The following is a 15987-nucleotide window of genomic DNA, read 5'->3' on the forward strand; positions in this document are numbered from 1 at the left end:
GGAGGGAAGCGGGCTGGGGGGGGGCGGGGTTTAAGTGCGGGGCTGGGTCTCTGTGCTCCTATGAACAGTACTTCGGCGCCGGCACCAGGCTCACGGTCGTAGGTAAGAATCGGACTTCTCTCCGCCCTCCCGCCCCAGCCCCTGGGGCTCTGGAGAAGGGTGGAGGCCGGAGCTGGGGCGCCGCGAGTTGTCCGTGGGTAGGGTTGGCTCTGTGAAGGGGGGATAGGAATGGGGGGGGGGCTCCAGGTCCGAAAACATGGGCAGAGTGTAAAGGGGTCTTTGGGTCTGTTTTTCTGGGGTATTTAGGGGCAGGGTGGGCGGTGGAGAAGAGGATTCTTTGAGCTCTGAGAGCTGCTAGATGGCAGAAAAAGACTGAGACTAGAAAACCTGGGCTGGGGAAAGGGCGGGAGGGGAAACTGCTCCACCGGGGAGAGAGCTGTGGGGGGCAGGAGAAAGTGGGATGAGCGCGGATGGCCGGCCCCCTGCAGACCTGGCTCCTGGGAGGTGGAGGTGGAGGGTGCCGGGGACAGAGGAGGGGAAAGGATGACAAACAGTGGAAGAGAGAGACCAAGATGATAGAGACAGAGAAACATGAGTCAGTGAGGAAAAGAGCCAAAACAAGCCGGGTTTCCTGATTGGATTTAGAAGTGTGGACTTGAGATTAAATTGAAAACCCTTTCTGTCTCTCCTAAGCCTCAGACCCCTGGGGTGGGGTGGGGGGTGGTAGGGGGAGGCAGCACCCAGTCCTGCCACGGCTGGTCCTAGAGGAGGGACAGTAACCTCAGCCAACTGAGGTGCATTTACCCCCAGATGGGTCCCCTCTCCCCCAGTCTGCAATCACTGTCCTCACACTAAGTACTCTACATAACAGTCTAGGGCAGTGGTTCTCAACCTTGGCTGCACATTAGAATCACCTGGGAATCTTTTTAAAATCCGGATTTCTGGGCTTCATCCTCCGGAAATTCTGTTTCTTTGTTACTAATGTTGTGGCCTCACCCCATAACAAAGATGGTGTGGAAGCTTATTTATCACAAACACAATAACTGCAGATATTTTGCTGTGAGGTGAGGAAAATTCCCAGGAGGATCTTGGACTCTTAGAGCTGCAAAGGGACCCTAGATGTCACCTGGTGATGAGAATGTTGAGGCCAGAGAGGGAAAAACTCTTTACCTGGATTATGTGATAACCACGAGCACTGTTGGTAGTTAAATTCATTGGGCTGGAGCCAATGGGGCTCAGCTGAGCTGCCCAGAGGAAACGCTGGCTACGGGTGATCAGCCAGGGTGGAGAACAGACCTTGACTTTCGAGCCAGTAAACCCAGGTCTCAAGCCCTGGCTCTCTAATGATTGGTGACCTTGGGCATGTGTATCTGTGTGACCCTCAATTCCCTCTAATATACAATATCATCAGCAAAGCCTACCACTTACTATCATTGTGAGGATCCCAAGGGAAGGCTCTTGTAGAGTGTTCAGCAAAGGGTGGATTGCTGTAATTCAGTGCTTCCCTTCCCCACCCCTACTCGCTTGATCACTGGGGAGGGCGGGAGGGGGTGAACCCAGTGTCCTAGGAGGGGCAGGATTTGGCCTGTGGATAATGGAGTGAGGGCTGTGAGAGGTGGGTTAGGAACAGGGAAGATAAACCTCGCCATGCACAAGCAGAGCATACACACACAGAAGCTCGTTAGCACGCACACCTACATACATCTGGGCAAGCTACTCACACCTTACAGGGACTCACAAACATGGAGGGATAAGACCTGCCCCCACTGCAGGCTGTATAGACAGTGCTTCAGAGTCACCAGATCCTGCTTCTGCTCGTGCTGCTCATCACACCATGGGGAGCCTCACACATGGCTCAGAGGACATCTTTCATTTTGACACTAAGCACTGATAGTTTGCCAGGTGAGGGGTCAGAGGAGTGCATCTGTGGTTACCCTGGAGGCAGGGGCTTGGAGATGAGAGCTAAGTAACCTGGCTGTGGGCAGAAAGGCTGATGGAGCCGGTACTGCATGTTTTAGGATGTGGCCACTTCACACAGGGTGGGCTAGTGAAGACCTAGGGACTTGGTAGCGGTTAGCAGGGAAGAGGTCCAGGGCAGGGAGCTGACATGACAGGACACAGGCTGGCTCAAAGTGAAAATGTGGGGACACCTGTTAAAAAATTATTTAGAATTTCAAAATGGTGGCAGCAGCCATTAAACCAAGTGTGTGGTCCTTCTAAGTGTGGGGTCCTGTGTGACCTGTGGATGTGACCCCATTTTGGCAGAAGTATGACATCTCTGTTAGAAGGGCATTCCTCCATCTTCCAGGCAGAACTATATTTTCATGAGAATGAGATTTCTTAATTTTAAGAAATTGCCAAGAAACAAACACAACGAATGGAAAACAGGATAAAATAAATGGGGAATGGCCCAGAAGGAATAAGCCCACCAATAGAAGGCCTTCGCCTGTGGCCTGGAGGACGCTGCAGACAGGCTTAGGACAAATTGTATCATGACAACTGGGAGCAAGAAGTTGCTCCGATGCTCTCAGATGCTCATTTAGGAAGCTTGCTGGTGGGAAAGATGCAACAGGTGGAAACAAAGGGGCAGAGAAGTTTGGAGAATCACTGAGTTGGACATAAGGGGAGACTGCTCTCTGTCTGAGCTGAGGAAAACTCCGGGGTACTTGGAGGTGGCGGAATGGCTTGAATGACTTCATGAACCATAAAAAAATGCCAGGAAACCCCAAAGCTCATGGGCATGTCATGATACAAAAGGGTGTCCTCACCTCAATGCACAAAAATGTGCCATTTGTACACTGTCATCTGAAGACAATCCCAGCTCCCAAATGATCCCCTTGTCCCCAGATCCCCTTTCCTCAGCCACTTAGATTCAGATATTAATAACCCAACTGAGGACTATGTGTCTGAATTGTTATATCATTTAATCTCCACACACACCCTGAACAGTCTGTGTTGTGATTCTCCCTTCAGAGCAGGAAAAATGATGCCGAAGTCCTAAAGTCATTTCTGAGATTTGGATCCTGTTATTTGGATTCCAATCCAGTGCTCTATTTAAATAATTACTAAGTAATATGGTGAGACGTAGACAGGTAGCTTTTATTGAGGGGAAGAAATCAAATAACATACTCAGAACATTAGGCAGTGCCATTTATCATGCCACCTTAGGGGATGGAGAGACAGTAGATGGTGATACCCAAACAAACAGGACCTACTACATAATTTTGCTTTATGATGACCTTTCTTCTCATCATACACACACATGCACATGCATGCACACACAGCCCCTACCAAACCTAGACAGCTCTCAGACCAGCCCTATTCCTAACCCCTCTCCCCTTCCAGAGGACCTGAACAAGGTGAAACCTCCCACGGTCACTGTGTTTGAACCATCCGAAGCAGAGATCTCCCGGACACAGAAGGCCACGCTTGTGTGCCTGGCCACAGGCTTCTACCCCGACCACGTGGAGCTGAGCTGGTGGGTGAATGGGAAGGAGATCCAGAGTGGGGTCAGCACAGACCCTCAGCCCTACAAGGAGCAGAGCAACATCAATGACTCCACCTACTGTCTGAGCAGCCGGCTGAGGGTCTCTGCCACCTTCTGGCACAATCCTCGCAACCACTTCCGCTGCCAAGTCCAGTTCTTTGGGCTAGAGGAAGAAGACAGGAAGAATTGGAAGGACACCCGCCCCATACCCATCACCCAGAATGTCAGCGCTGAGGTCTGGGGCAGAGCAGGTGAGTGGAGCCTTGGAGGGTCAGGCAAGTAGTGAGTCAGACCAGAGAGAAAGGGGCATCCAGGTAGAAGGCCACAAAGACCAGGTTAGACATTTTTTTTAAAGGAGTGGGGTGGGAAGATGAGAGCACACCATGAAGAAGAACAGGCACCTTGGGCTAGTTCCTCCTCAGATCCCCAGCCAGCACAGCCTTGCAGCTGGGCCCCTTACTACTGGCCTGGGTGGCTCAGCATCTGTGTGGTGTGTCCCCATTCCCTTCAGAGCTGCCACGTGTGTCTCATAAATTTCAAGGACGATGTGTCTATACTGGCACACAGGAAGGCAGTGCTAGACTCCTCTGGTCTGGGCCTGAAGTGTGCTGACCACAAGGCTGACAGTGTTTCATCTGCTCATTCATTCCCCTCTCTCTTCTTTCTTTCAGATTGTGGCTTCACCTCAGGTAAGTGACCCTCTGCTTCTTTCTCTCCTTCTCCCATGGTCTTTGGAACCAGAGGATGGAGGACCCATGACTCTGGGGGAGGGGGGGCAGAGATACCTGCTTAAAAGTGCATACCTGCTCTCCTTTCCTACCAACAGAGTCCTATCAGCAAGGGGTCTTGTCTGCCACCATCCTCTATGAGATACTGCTGGGGAAGGCCACTGTGTATGCGGTGCTGGTCAGCACCTTGGTGCTGATGGCCATGGTAAGGAGGAGGGTAGGGTAGACAGGCAGGGTGGAGGGAGAGGGTGAAACATCACCCATGGGATAGGAGGGGATCTCAGAGCCTGACCTCAGCCCTTTCACCTCCAGGGAATTATAACTGGACTGCCAGTTCTGGGCAGAAAGTATAGGGATCATTATAGAATGCAGCATTGGAGGATGGGGAGAATCAGACTGCCCTACCCAAAATTGGGGCCAGAGTTGGCCTCCTCTGACCCACTCCTACTGTTCATGGCCCCTGGGACCCTGACAGTGTTCTCTCTTCTGCAGCTCAAGAAAAAGGATTCCTGAGACCAGTTCCAGATGCCCATCCTCAGACATTTTTAATCCAAACCCTAGGTTCACCTTCACATGCTTCCAGTCTGTGTTCCCAATGAGGTATTCTCTCCTCGCCCTCTTATCTCCTACCTATATGAGTATCTGTCCCTTCTCTCTGCTGCCCTGCAGACTGAGCTCCTCAATACTGAATCTGAGATAAACTAAACCAATAAAAATATTGTGCTGGACTTGGTAGTGTTTCATGAGTGTCTATGGAGTTCTGCCCTTCAAAGACCCACCTTCTGGTTGAGGAAAGCACCACCTCTCAGGCATATGGAGTGACGGACTCTCCTCTCTGACCAGTGCTGCTTCCTCCTGTTCATCCTGGTGGGGGGTGGACGTTATAGTCCATAACCAGGCATTCTGTGCCCCAGTACATAGGGTTAGTCTGAGGGGTAAGGTGCTATGCTCTTGAAAAAGGATGAGCACAGGTAAGAACCTCAGTACAAGACAGAAGACAGGACATACCTGTGGGTTAGAAAGCCCAGTCATTTCTCAATTCCAGATTCAAGTTTCATTTATTATGCATTCAGGTTTTATCTGTGTCTGTTAACACCTCCATCTTATCTTATTTCTGGACTTCAGCACAAGATTTATTTAGCTCTATTCTGCATGTCTAGGTTAGAATCCTAAGGAAAGCACAGAGTTAAAAATGCTGACACGTGAAACCTAATTTCCTAGAGGCAGGACACATGGGGTCAGGCCCTGGGGGAGAAATAGGGACAGGAAGCAGGGTTCAGTGGGGCTGAGGTGCTATAGCCACATAGCCCTTCCAATGGGCAACTTCACCTGAAGGGATGGAGACCAGGCCACCCCAAATACAGCACAGTGAGTGCACCCACTTGGGTGGACGGTTACCTTACTCAGTAAACTCTACATGAAGGTTGCATTTACTGCACTAGAGGAGGGGGAGCAATTAGAGAAAAGAAGGCAGAGATGGAGGGAGAGAGTTCATGTGTAAGTTATTTGAGGCCAAATGTCAGTGGTAAGAAGGAAGTCTGAAAGCTAAGAAAGGGTGGTGAAGATGAAGTCCCTATTGATGCCCTGCCTGACTTCAGACTGGGGGCTGGGTATTGGCCCACGTGTTGTCCCAGTTTCCCTCACAACAACCCTAGAAGCAGGTATTAGTCTCCCCACTTCACAGGTAAGGAAACCACAGTCCAGAAATCAACTGACTGGTAAGCTGGGAAACACTGGCACGTTCTGCTAAAGATTCAGGAAACATTTCCAAGTCAACACTAGGATGGTGTGATAGGCACACGGTGACACTGGAGCAGCTGCTCCCAAACTCTGATGCAGGACCCACGGCAAGAGTGTGAAGAGACCTTGAGTCCTGCATGTATTTGTTTTCCAGTGCTGCTGTAACAAAGAACCACAACCTTGATGATTTAAAACAAAATTTATTCTCTCATAGCCCTGGAGCCATAAATCCACAATCAAGGTGTCAGTAGGGCAGCACTCCCTTCAAAAATTCTAGGGGAGCCCAGCCAGTGGCCAATGTTGCTCAGTGGTTGAGCATCGACCTATGAACCAGGAGGTCATGGTTCAATTCCTGGTCAGGGCACATGCCCAGGTTGTAGGCTTAATCCCCAGTGTGGGGCATGCAGGAGGCAGCCAATCAATGATTCTCTTTCATCATTGACGTTTCAACTTTCTCTCCATCTCCCTTTCTCACTGACATCAAATATAAAAAGTTCTAGGGGAGAATTGTTTCTTGCTTCTTCCCATTCCTAGGATTGTGGCAGCCTCATTTCAACCTTCTGTCTACCTTCATCACTTTCTTCCCTGTGTCTCTGTGTCTAAGTGTTCCTCTCCTTTTTCTTACTGAGGCAGAAGTTATTGGATTTAGGACACACCCTAACTTCAGAAGAATTTCATCCTGAGATCCTTAACATTTATATCTGCAAAAACCTTATTTCCAAATTAGGTTCCATTGGGTTGGCACAAATTAAGGGTGGACGCTATTCACCCCACTGCACTGAGTGTCTAGGAACTGGAGGTGAGAGGGTTTTCTGAATCATCTCACATAGGTCAGAAAAGGATGTGGCCCAGGGCAGGGCTGGCCTAGAAAAATCACCACATGACTATAAGTTCCCATCAGTCACAATAATCTCTAGGTTGCTCTAATTTCAGTACAGTTTTGTTCTTATTGTTGTTGCTTATTTGTTTTTCTAATGGCTAAAAAAAGTCCCAATACAAAAGAGACAGAGTTTAGGTCCTAGACCAGCACCCACAAAAGCAGCACCTTCCATTCTTTAGGCATGTGTGGTGGTTCCTCTCAAGGGTGGGATGGGAAGATGAGCTGCTGAAGGGGTAGTCAATGCCTCAGAGAGAATAGGGCATTGCGTGGGCCAGAGGGAATGGACTGGGACATGAGTGTTGAGAGATGGGGTATTGAGGGATGAGGGCGTTGGGGATGGGGTATTGTGGGACTGTATGTTGGGGGATAGAGGTGTTGGGGGATGAGGTGTAGGGGGAATGGGGTATTGGGAACAGATTGTTGGGGGACAAGGGCTTGTTCCAGCAGAGCTGTGAGGAGGGAGCTGAGCAAAAGTAGGGCAAACATCAAGGTGGAGGTGGGTTACCCTCACAGAAGAGAAATGGGGTCTGTGGGCTTGGTGATTGTCATCTTGGGGGTGCTAAAAGCAGAGGCATCAGCAGGTGGGAGGATGTGGGAGAAGTTGCTGGTTAGCATCTGTGGCTTGTCAAGGTGAGGAAGGAAGGAATGGCCTCTGAAGGATGAATGACTCAATGACAGAGACATAATAGAGGTGGAGAAAGTTACAAACTTCATCTGGTTCCCACCCAACATGCCACTTGACCCAAGGAAGGCTCCTTTCTTCAAATCTTCACAGCCATGGAGAATTAGTACTTGAAACCTCTCTTGAAGCTCATGTGTACAGCAAGGATGTCTCTCAGACAACACAGCCCCCAACATTCCACACCCAGACACTGGGAAGTTATTTTATTCTGCATCTGCCTCTTTCTCTAGAATCTAAGTGGGTCCTTCTGGACCAATTCTGGGCATGCCATCCATTCTTCCTCAGGTGAAACTGAGCACAGATAGGTTAAATACAGGGCAGTCATCTCATTTATTGCACAAATGGGGATATTATTGAGAGGAAAATGGGATGCTGGGATAAGAGGGATAAATCAGGACTGTCCTCATAAGTGCCCAGGACACATGGACACTCCAGTAAAAGAGACCCCCAGGAGGTTTCTGGGCCCAGAGGTATTCCTGGAATGAAAGGCATTAAAGCAATTCCTCATCTACTTGGGCCTATCAAGCTGTTCCAACCTCAGGCTAATCTAAGCTTCATCCCATTAAGAAAATCTGTGGGCAGAATGTAGTCTAGGCATAAACTTCACAAGTGACATCCAGTTCAGGAGTAGAGCTTGATTATTGATTGAAGAGACTTGAAGTCAAGCATCTCTAGAAGAATGCCCAGGATCCCCCAAGTTATCACCATTCCATGGGGCACAACTGGACTCACCATGGTAGTACCCCAGGAGAGGAACCTCAACCCTGTAGACTTTAGAAATTTATTCAGAAATTAGGAGACAGGAGGAATTCAACTGGTCATGTAATAATGGAAACATCCTGGTGTGTGTGTGTGTTGGGGGGGGGGCGTTGCGGGGATTGGGATTCCTATGGGGAGAGGCTAGTCAAGTCACTGTCACTTGTCCAAAAGAAGGATTTTCCTGTCAGCATCAGTATCCGCCAGAGACCTGCAACTCTTCCTACTGCACAGCTCATGGCCAGGATGCATAAGCTTGGGCAGTGGTAATGGGGTTAGAAGAGGTTGGGCCCATCCAGAGACAAAGACTTTTTCTCTCTTAAGTAAGTGATTAAGTGATTAAGGAAGAGTGGGTAAGAGAAAGAAAAAAAAGGATTTTGATGATTATATAAAGAAGAAGTGGTACATATATACAATGGAATATGACTCAACCATAAAAAAGAATGAAATCTTACCATTTGTGACAACATGGCAACATGGATGGATGTAGAGGGTATTCTGCTAAGAAAAATTTGTCAGACAGAGAAAGACAAATGCTATAGAATTTCACTTATATGTGGAATCAAAAAAACAACAACAACAACCCACACGAAAAAAATTAACAAACAAAATAGAAACAAACTCACAGATACAGAGAGCAAATTGATGATCTCCAGATGGGAGGAGCATTGGAGGTGTGGGTAAAAAAAAATGTTGAAAGGGATTAAGAAGTACAAATCACCAGTTATAAAAATAGTCATGGGGATGTAAAGTACAGCATAGGGAATATAGTCAATAATACTGTAATATCTGTGTATGGTGTCAGATGGGTATGAGACTTCTCGCAGTGATCACTTCATAAGTTATATAAATGTATAATCACTGTAAACTAATATAATATTGTATGTCAATTATAATTGAAAAATTTAGAAAAAAGAGGAAGGATTCTGGAACAATAGAGGTTGGGATAAGAGTAAGGGATCCTGATAGATACTAATCTCTCCATTTCCTGTCCTGAGCCATTTCCCCATCTTCCTCCTCCCATGTGCCCCAGAGAATGGCAGCCCAGTGACCTCAGCCCAAGCAGTCTATGTAACACACAGCTTCGAATGTCCCATAGAGGAGAAACTTCATGAGGTCTTTTTTCTTAGGGATGGATGTGGGAATGGAGAATTGGTACTTGAGACCTCCCTTAAAGCTATCTGTGTACAACAAAAACATGCTCATACCTAGAGGTATTACATTTAAGGCTGTTAAGAGATGTTGATGGAGATCTCTGGAATGGCTAAGAACCCCATGTCAGTTTTAGCATTGCCACTGACCCATGGATGAATCAGTCATCTGCAGCCCCACTGACCTCTGCTTAAACTTTCATCACCAAGTTCCCTTTTATAATGTTCATGTGGAAATCACCCTATGCCATATAGACTGACAGTATAGAAGGCCACCAAGCCTGGGCAATTTTAATTACAATTAATTCTCATTATTTGTGGCAAACTCCCATCCTTTCAAAAAGGTAATTTCTGGGCCCTGACACCCCACAATGTGAGACATCATCCATCCATCTGGGCCGGGAGCACAAAGCGCTTCCTGCCTTAATGTAGGGTCAGACATCCTCCCCTCCCATCTGGAGGACTTTCTTCTCTTGCACTGTGTTTATGGACCTGAAGTCCCTGGGTTCTTAACATGCCCTTCCCCTCTGCCTCTCCTTAAGTTGTATTGTGACAGTATTTGTTCATGCCCTAAATCACTTCTCCTCCGTTTCCATCCACAGTCTTTACCTCTGCTGCACTTGTACTTCTTAGGGAATATGGGGTCCCAGAGATGAGTGGATGGGTCTGTACATCAGCAATAAGGGCCTGAAAATGAGCCTCCAACTGTGACTATTCCCACAGAAGTTTCATCAGCCTGCTCTAACTTATCTCTCCTCTGTGAGTATGAGAAGTGGTCTTGATAGGAAGACTGCATTCCAGGGCTTCCTGTGGACCCCCTACAGCATCCTGGCCAGACTCGCTGACATAAAGAAGTGGCTTTTAGCCTCGTCAGCATGGCTCAGTGGTTGAACATAGACCTATGAACCAGGAGGTCACAGTTCAATTCCCAGTCAGGGTACATGCCTGGGTTGCAGGCTCAATCCCCAGTGTGGGGAGTGCAGGAGGCAGCCGATAAGTCATTTTCTCTCATCATTGATGTTTCTATCTCTCTCTCCCTCTCCCTCCCCTTTATATATTTTGCTGTTGTTGTGTTGTTGTTGTTTTGCACTTATAGCTTTAAGGGAGATCTCATGACCCCTTCTGATCAGGACGAGGCCAGTCCAGCAATTACACCTTGGTCCTTGCACCCTCACTACCATGGTGGTGGCAGCCTCAGAGCATGGACTATTCTCATGTGGCTACCATCTTAACTGGATCTTGGGTGGTAAAAAAACACACATAAATTTCTGTCTTGAATCCCTCCCCAGTTATGCTCAACTTGCCCTTGGACAGAAAACTCTTGACTTGTCTGGGTAAGCCATTTCATCACTATGAGGAATTTTGCCCTAATTGGGTGTCCATAAAACTCTTTGTAGTGGCCCTCATTGGTCACAATGTTACTCCTATGAGAGCCCTTCCTAAGACACTTCCAGCCAAGAGTCCACAAATCTATGAGAGACAGAATCAGCAGAAGCTTCAAAAGCTTGAGTTTGCAGAATGGAAAAAGCAGGCAGTAGATAGGTGAGAACACTATATAAAGAATATGAACTTTATTCAAGACTCATTTCTAAGAATGAGAACAATTCACTCATGAGTAAAATTAGAGTAGGCCATTAGATTTCCAAATAATACCCTGAACTATGCCAGATATCTTTTAAGATAAACCTATGATAGTGTTGTGCATAATAATATAAAGCAAATTTGTAAATCTTAAAGAAACCTAACAAAATGCATGTTGGCATTACTATCAATTAAAATAAAATCACATATTTCCCTGTAATCCTATAAAGGAAGAGAAAGAAATGTAATCAGGCTTACATAAGTGGCATTGTGGTCTGATTGGATTCTACACTGGTCTTTTAATTGTAATTATGTCTTTATGTTTGAAACTATGTAAAAGAAATCAAATTGGCCCTACTATATTATTTTCCAAGTAAGTTAGAAAAATTTGAATTTCAACAATATTTACAACAAATAAATGGAATTGTAGCATTCAAAAATTAAATATATATATATATTTAAAGCCAAAGAGACCTAGGCTTAAACCTTAGATCCACCACTTATTAGCTATTTGGCCTGCAGCAAGTGACCTGGGGCAAGAAACTCAGTCTTTCTTCCTACAAAATGGGCTCAATCACAACCTCAACATCACATAAGGTGATTTGATCTTATTTAATCCACACAACACATAAAGCTGTTATCACAGCATCAATAAACATCTGCTGCTATTATAACAGTTAGTATTAGCCTAAAGATTATTTTCAAGCCAAACTTGTCCAGTTCTCTCACTTTTTTTCCCATATGGCATGGTTTTGAGGACTCCCAGCTCCCACAGCCCAGCCACTCTGTTCTGAAAACATTTACTAAAAGTATGATGTCCAGACAGGAGACTCTGACCTACAGAGGGCAAGAAGGAGCTTAACCTCCTTATCCTCAATATCTTCTACATTGGGTCCATAGTAGGGCAGCTTTTCCACGTCTGTACTCACATCAACCCATTGACTCACAGAGCTCACTTTTCACTCCAACCCTGATCATTTTTACATGCACTGCAATGTGTTCAGTACATGAGCAACATGGTCCCCTTCCAGTGTTTAGAAGGTTGGTTTTCTCTCTTTTGGAGGGTGGTTGGGGTGGGGAGGGCTTGTTTAATTTTATCATATTTCTTCAGCTCATCTCTCCAACCTATCTCATTTCTGCAGGATTCTGATTCTGTGGTTCATCATATTTACCCCTCCAGCCTCATGCCTCCTCATATATGATTGCCATGACTTATTTATTCTTATACAAGTAGTCCCTAAAATTCTTAGGAAGATCTCAGCTCAACATAAAGCCCACGTTCCCTAAGTGTTGTCTGAGACCCAGGAGCTGCTGAAACTCAGAGAACAGTTTCTGGTCCTCAGCTGCATGGCCCTGGACAGTTCACTTTTCTTCTCTGGGCTTCTAGAGCCCCTCTGTAAAGTGAGGAGGTGGGCAAAGTGATCTCTAAGGAATCGTCTAGCTCTGCTCTTCAAATTCAGTGATCCAACATCTGCAGGTCTTAAAGCTGCATAAGGGAGGCCACTCAACTGGGACTCTAAGCTCTTCCCCAAGACAAATCATTCACAGCCTCAAAGAGTAGCAATGGTGTAAGGGGACAGTGCGGACCCCAGATCCCACAGCTAGAAAAGAGATCCAGGGCCATGGATGAGTAGACAAAAACCATGTTTAAAGGAGAATGGCTTTGAATCAAAGGCCAAGAAGTAAGGAGCTGCATGTTGGACTTCTTCAGGGGACAACCAGGGAAGGGATGGGGTGTCTGAGCCCATTGCAGGGTGCTGGGCTGCTTATCTCTGAGTAACATCAGCATAGAGAATAACAGCCACCCACCTGCCCTTAGTGCCATCTCAGGGACTCACAACAGGATGTGGTTTGGTATTTACCAGATCCTGCTTCTGGGGTGCCTGTGAAAGTTCTTCCCCCCACCCCCTCCTGAGCACCCTAAGAACCACATAACCACATCCTGCCCGACCTCTTCCGTGCAGCTCTCTTTACTGGGGCCCTGGCGAGCACCCCTGCAGTGGAAAGAGAGGAGAAGGTCTCTCGAGAGGGATCTGGGCAGACCACCCCTCCCCCAACTTAACTTCCACACCTGCTGGAGGTCACACTGAGATCTGAAGCTGCAGCGACACCTTGGAGATAGTGAGGAATGCAAAACAGCTGCAGTAACTGCTCTGACCCAATTGAGGTCCCTTCCAGCCCCACATCACTCAGGCACCTCCCTTCTCTCATCTGCCCCCCACTCACCCTCCCACTTCCTTCCACTCATCTAGTGAGAGCTGTTAATGAGTCACCCAGAGGGACCGCTAGGTAATGAACAGACTGACAAGTGGACAGTCCCTGAATGTCTGAGCTATGTCTGTGTGCTGTACTGACTGGGTTTCTTTTAGTGTCATCCCCCTGCCCCCCTCCATGCTAAGGCCTGATGGATATTCTGTGCCATCAGGGTGAGAGGAGGAGAAGACATAATGCAGGAGAGAATGGAAAACCAGAGTCTGAACATCCCAAAAGAGGGAGAGGGAATAACATGATACATATAACCCACCAGGCCTGCTTTGTGCAGCTCACAATCTGTCTCACACTCAACCCAAAGCTTAGAATCCCAGTCAAAACTATGAAGTAACCAATTGCTGTTTCACCGGCTTCCCAGGCAAGGGCATTTCCATCTTACCCAAGCTGTCCAGAGGCCCAGGGTCTCTCTCTCTCTATGCCCCTTGTGTGGCTGAAATACAGGCAAGATGGCCTGAAGGAGTTTGTTCCTCTGGCTGCCAGCATGTAGCCCTGGATCCCATGTGTGGGACTAGTTGTCTGGGCTCACCTACAAAGTCAGAGCCAAGAACCAGTCCAGTAAGATCTCCTAACCTAAAGAGACAGCCTCAGCTGCCCACAGGGGCAAGTGAGATTGGTGAGTTCCTGGCCAGATGGAGCATATCTGAGTGGCATGAGTCATCCTGAGCTGCTTTCCTTTGTTTCCTGAAAGGATGAGCACTATAGGTATTTTCTGGGTCGTCGGCACCATGGAAACCATAAGGGAACAGGACTCAAGAACAGAGCAGGCAACATTGAGAATATTAGCTTGTTCTGATGAATGTAGATGGCTTTAGGCCTTTCCTTGCCTAGTCTCTCCTTACCTAGTCTTGTCCTGTGTCTCCGTCACCCTATTCCATGACCAGGACTATTTCTGGCTGGCTTTTTTTTGAAACTTACGATATTCAGAAGACCTCCACCTTTCCACTCAAACCGACTATCCTGCTGAGAAGATTATTTTGTTTTAAAGCTAGCCTCCCAAAAAACTAAACCTTGCTAAAATTCTCTCTCCTTCATGAAGTTTTCCAGAACTTTGCTGAATTTCTTACAGGAATTTTAACTCTCCGTCAACCCCACTTGAATAGTAGAGATTACCTGGACCACCTCTCTGTTCAGAAGGACTCTGAGTCTGCATGAAACGCCCCCCCCCCGCAAAAAGACCAATGGCCAATCTGAATGGGCACAACATAGGGTACAAGTTTCACGGGTTTGCCACCCAAGTGTATTTAGCATTTTAAAAGATTTACTACATAGTTTAAATTTTAATTTTTTAAAATATAAGTCTTTCTTTTGGGTGAGTTGTAATTAACTAGCTTGTAAACTCAAAGAGAGGAAAGTAATATCTAGCTGTTGACAATTAGACCCTGTAATAGGGCTTTATAAGGTGAGCACCATCTTATTTAATACACTGAACAATCCAATAGGGGAAGTTAGACAGAGGAAGGAAATGAGGCCTAGAGAGATTAGATTATTAGCCCAATGTTAAAACTTCTGGTAAAGTTAGACTCAAAAACCCAGTGCCTTAAAAATACAGAGATGAAAAGACCAGCAAGGCTTCCAGGGGGAGAAGAGAGAAGTTAGCAGATGAAGCATAAGGAACTATCCTTCCACTACCTCTAATGTTAATAATAAGGGAGGCCGAGGAAGGAAAGGGACATGTATGAGAACTTTCTCTATTACCCACTCAATTTTTATGTTAATCTAAAACTGTTTGAAATACCGGAGTCTATTAACTAAAAGTAATCAGACAGCACTGTTTCCAGGAGAGATCTGTTTCTGCTAATGTTCAAAAATCAGCTAATGCCTAAACATTAGCTTGAGGCATTGCTTACTATTCAATGAGTTGTAAATTACTTCTATGATCACAACACTACAGAGAGAAACAAAAAGGTAAGCCAAATGCCTTGATGAAACCATGCTGTGGCCATGCCCAGAGCCAACTTGAATTACTTCATTTTTCTTTTTAATCCTTGTGATGGCTCAGAGTGCCCACCACACAATAGTTGCTTAATACATAGTTGATCCTGACGATGCAATAGGAACCCTTGGGCACTGTTAAATACTATCTTGATCACTTTATGTCTCTGTCTCAGATTTTCCTCTGCAGAGTGAATGTTATTGAAAATAAATATGTCTGAATTGTCCTAATGAAGTGATGCCAGAAACAAGAATATTTTAAAGCTTTTTGTGCCCCCTCGTGGAGCAGAAGTGACATTATGAAAGAAAAGCTTTTTGAGAAGAATGAGGACAATGACTGAGGGATGAGGAAGGAAGCTCCGTTGCCAAGGTAACTGCGGCATCTCTTTCCAGTCATCTCCATAAGCCTTTTCTCTCCTTCATTCCTACCCAAGTAATTTCTCTTTTTTAGGACTTTGTCATCACATAGGCGTGCCTCTCCTTTAGCCTCTCTTTGATTACCACCTGTTTCTCTGCTCCCTCCTTTGCTAAAGGGGAAGGGATGAGAAACAATAGAATGGGAATTTTTAAAAAGCCTGAAATGCAAAACAATAATCAAAATCTCTAAGTGCATGTTCCTGATACTGACAGAAGCACATTTGTAGCCACATGAGAACAGTCCATGAACACCTCGTCCTTCCCTGGCTCAGGTCTCATCCAAGCCTCCACAAGATACTGTCCGGGTGATGAAAACTAACCAAGTGAGTCACCTGAGTTGGCATCTTCCTATTTGTTCACCA

The 15987-nt window shown here is 46.5% G+C and overlaps 1 gene segment (V, D, J or C); it reads left to right on the forward strand.

Moving 5' to 3' along the window:
• Positions 1-4943, forward strand: part of LOC102249298 — a 6114-nt gene extending 1171 nt beyond the window's left edge. The window contains 4 exon segments of the C gene segment in view: positions 3346-3738; positions 4159-4176; positions 4314-4420; positions 4708-4943. Coding sequence covers positions 3346-3738; positions 4159-4176; positions 4314-4420; positions 4708-4728 — 539 coding nt within the window.
• The last annotated feature ends 11044 nt before the right edge of the window (positions 4944-15987 follow it).

This window comes from Myotis brandtii, unplaced genomic scaffold, assembly GCF_000412655.1.
Source record: "Myotis brandtii unplaced genomic scaffold, ASM41265v1 scaffold168, whole genome shotgun sequence".
Taxonomy (NCBI): domain Eukaryota; kingdom Metazoa; phylum Chordata; class Mammalia; order Chiroptera; family Vespertilionidae; genus Myotis; species Myotis brandtii.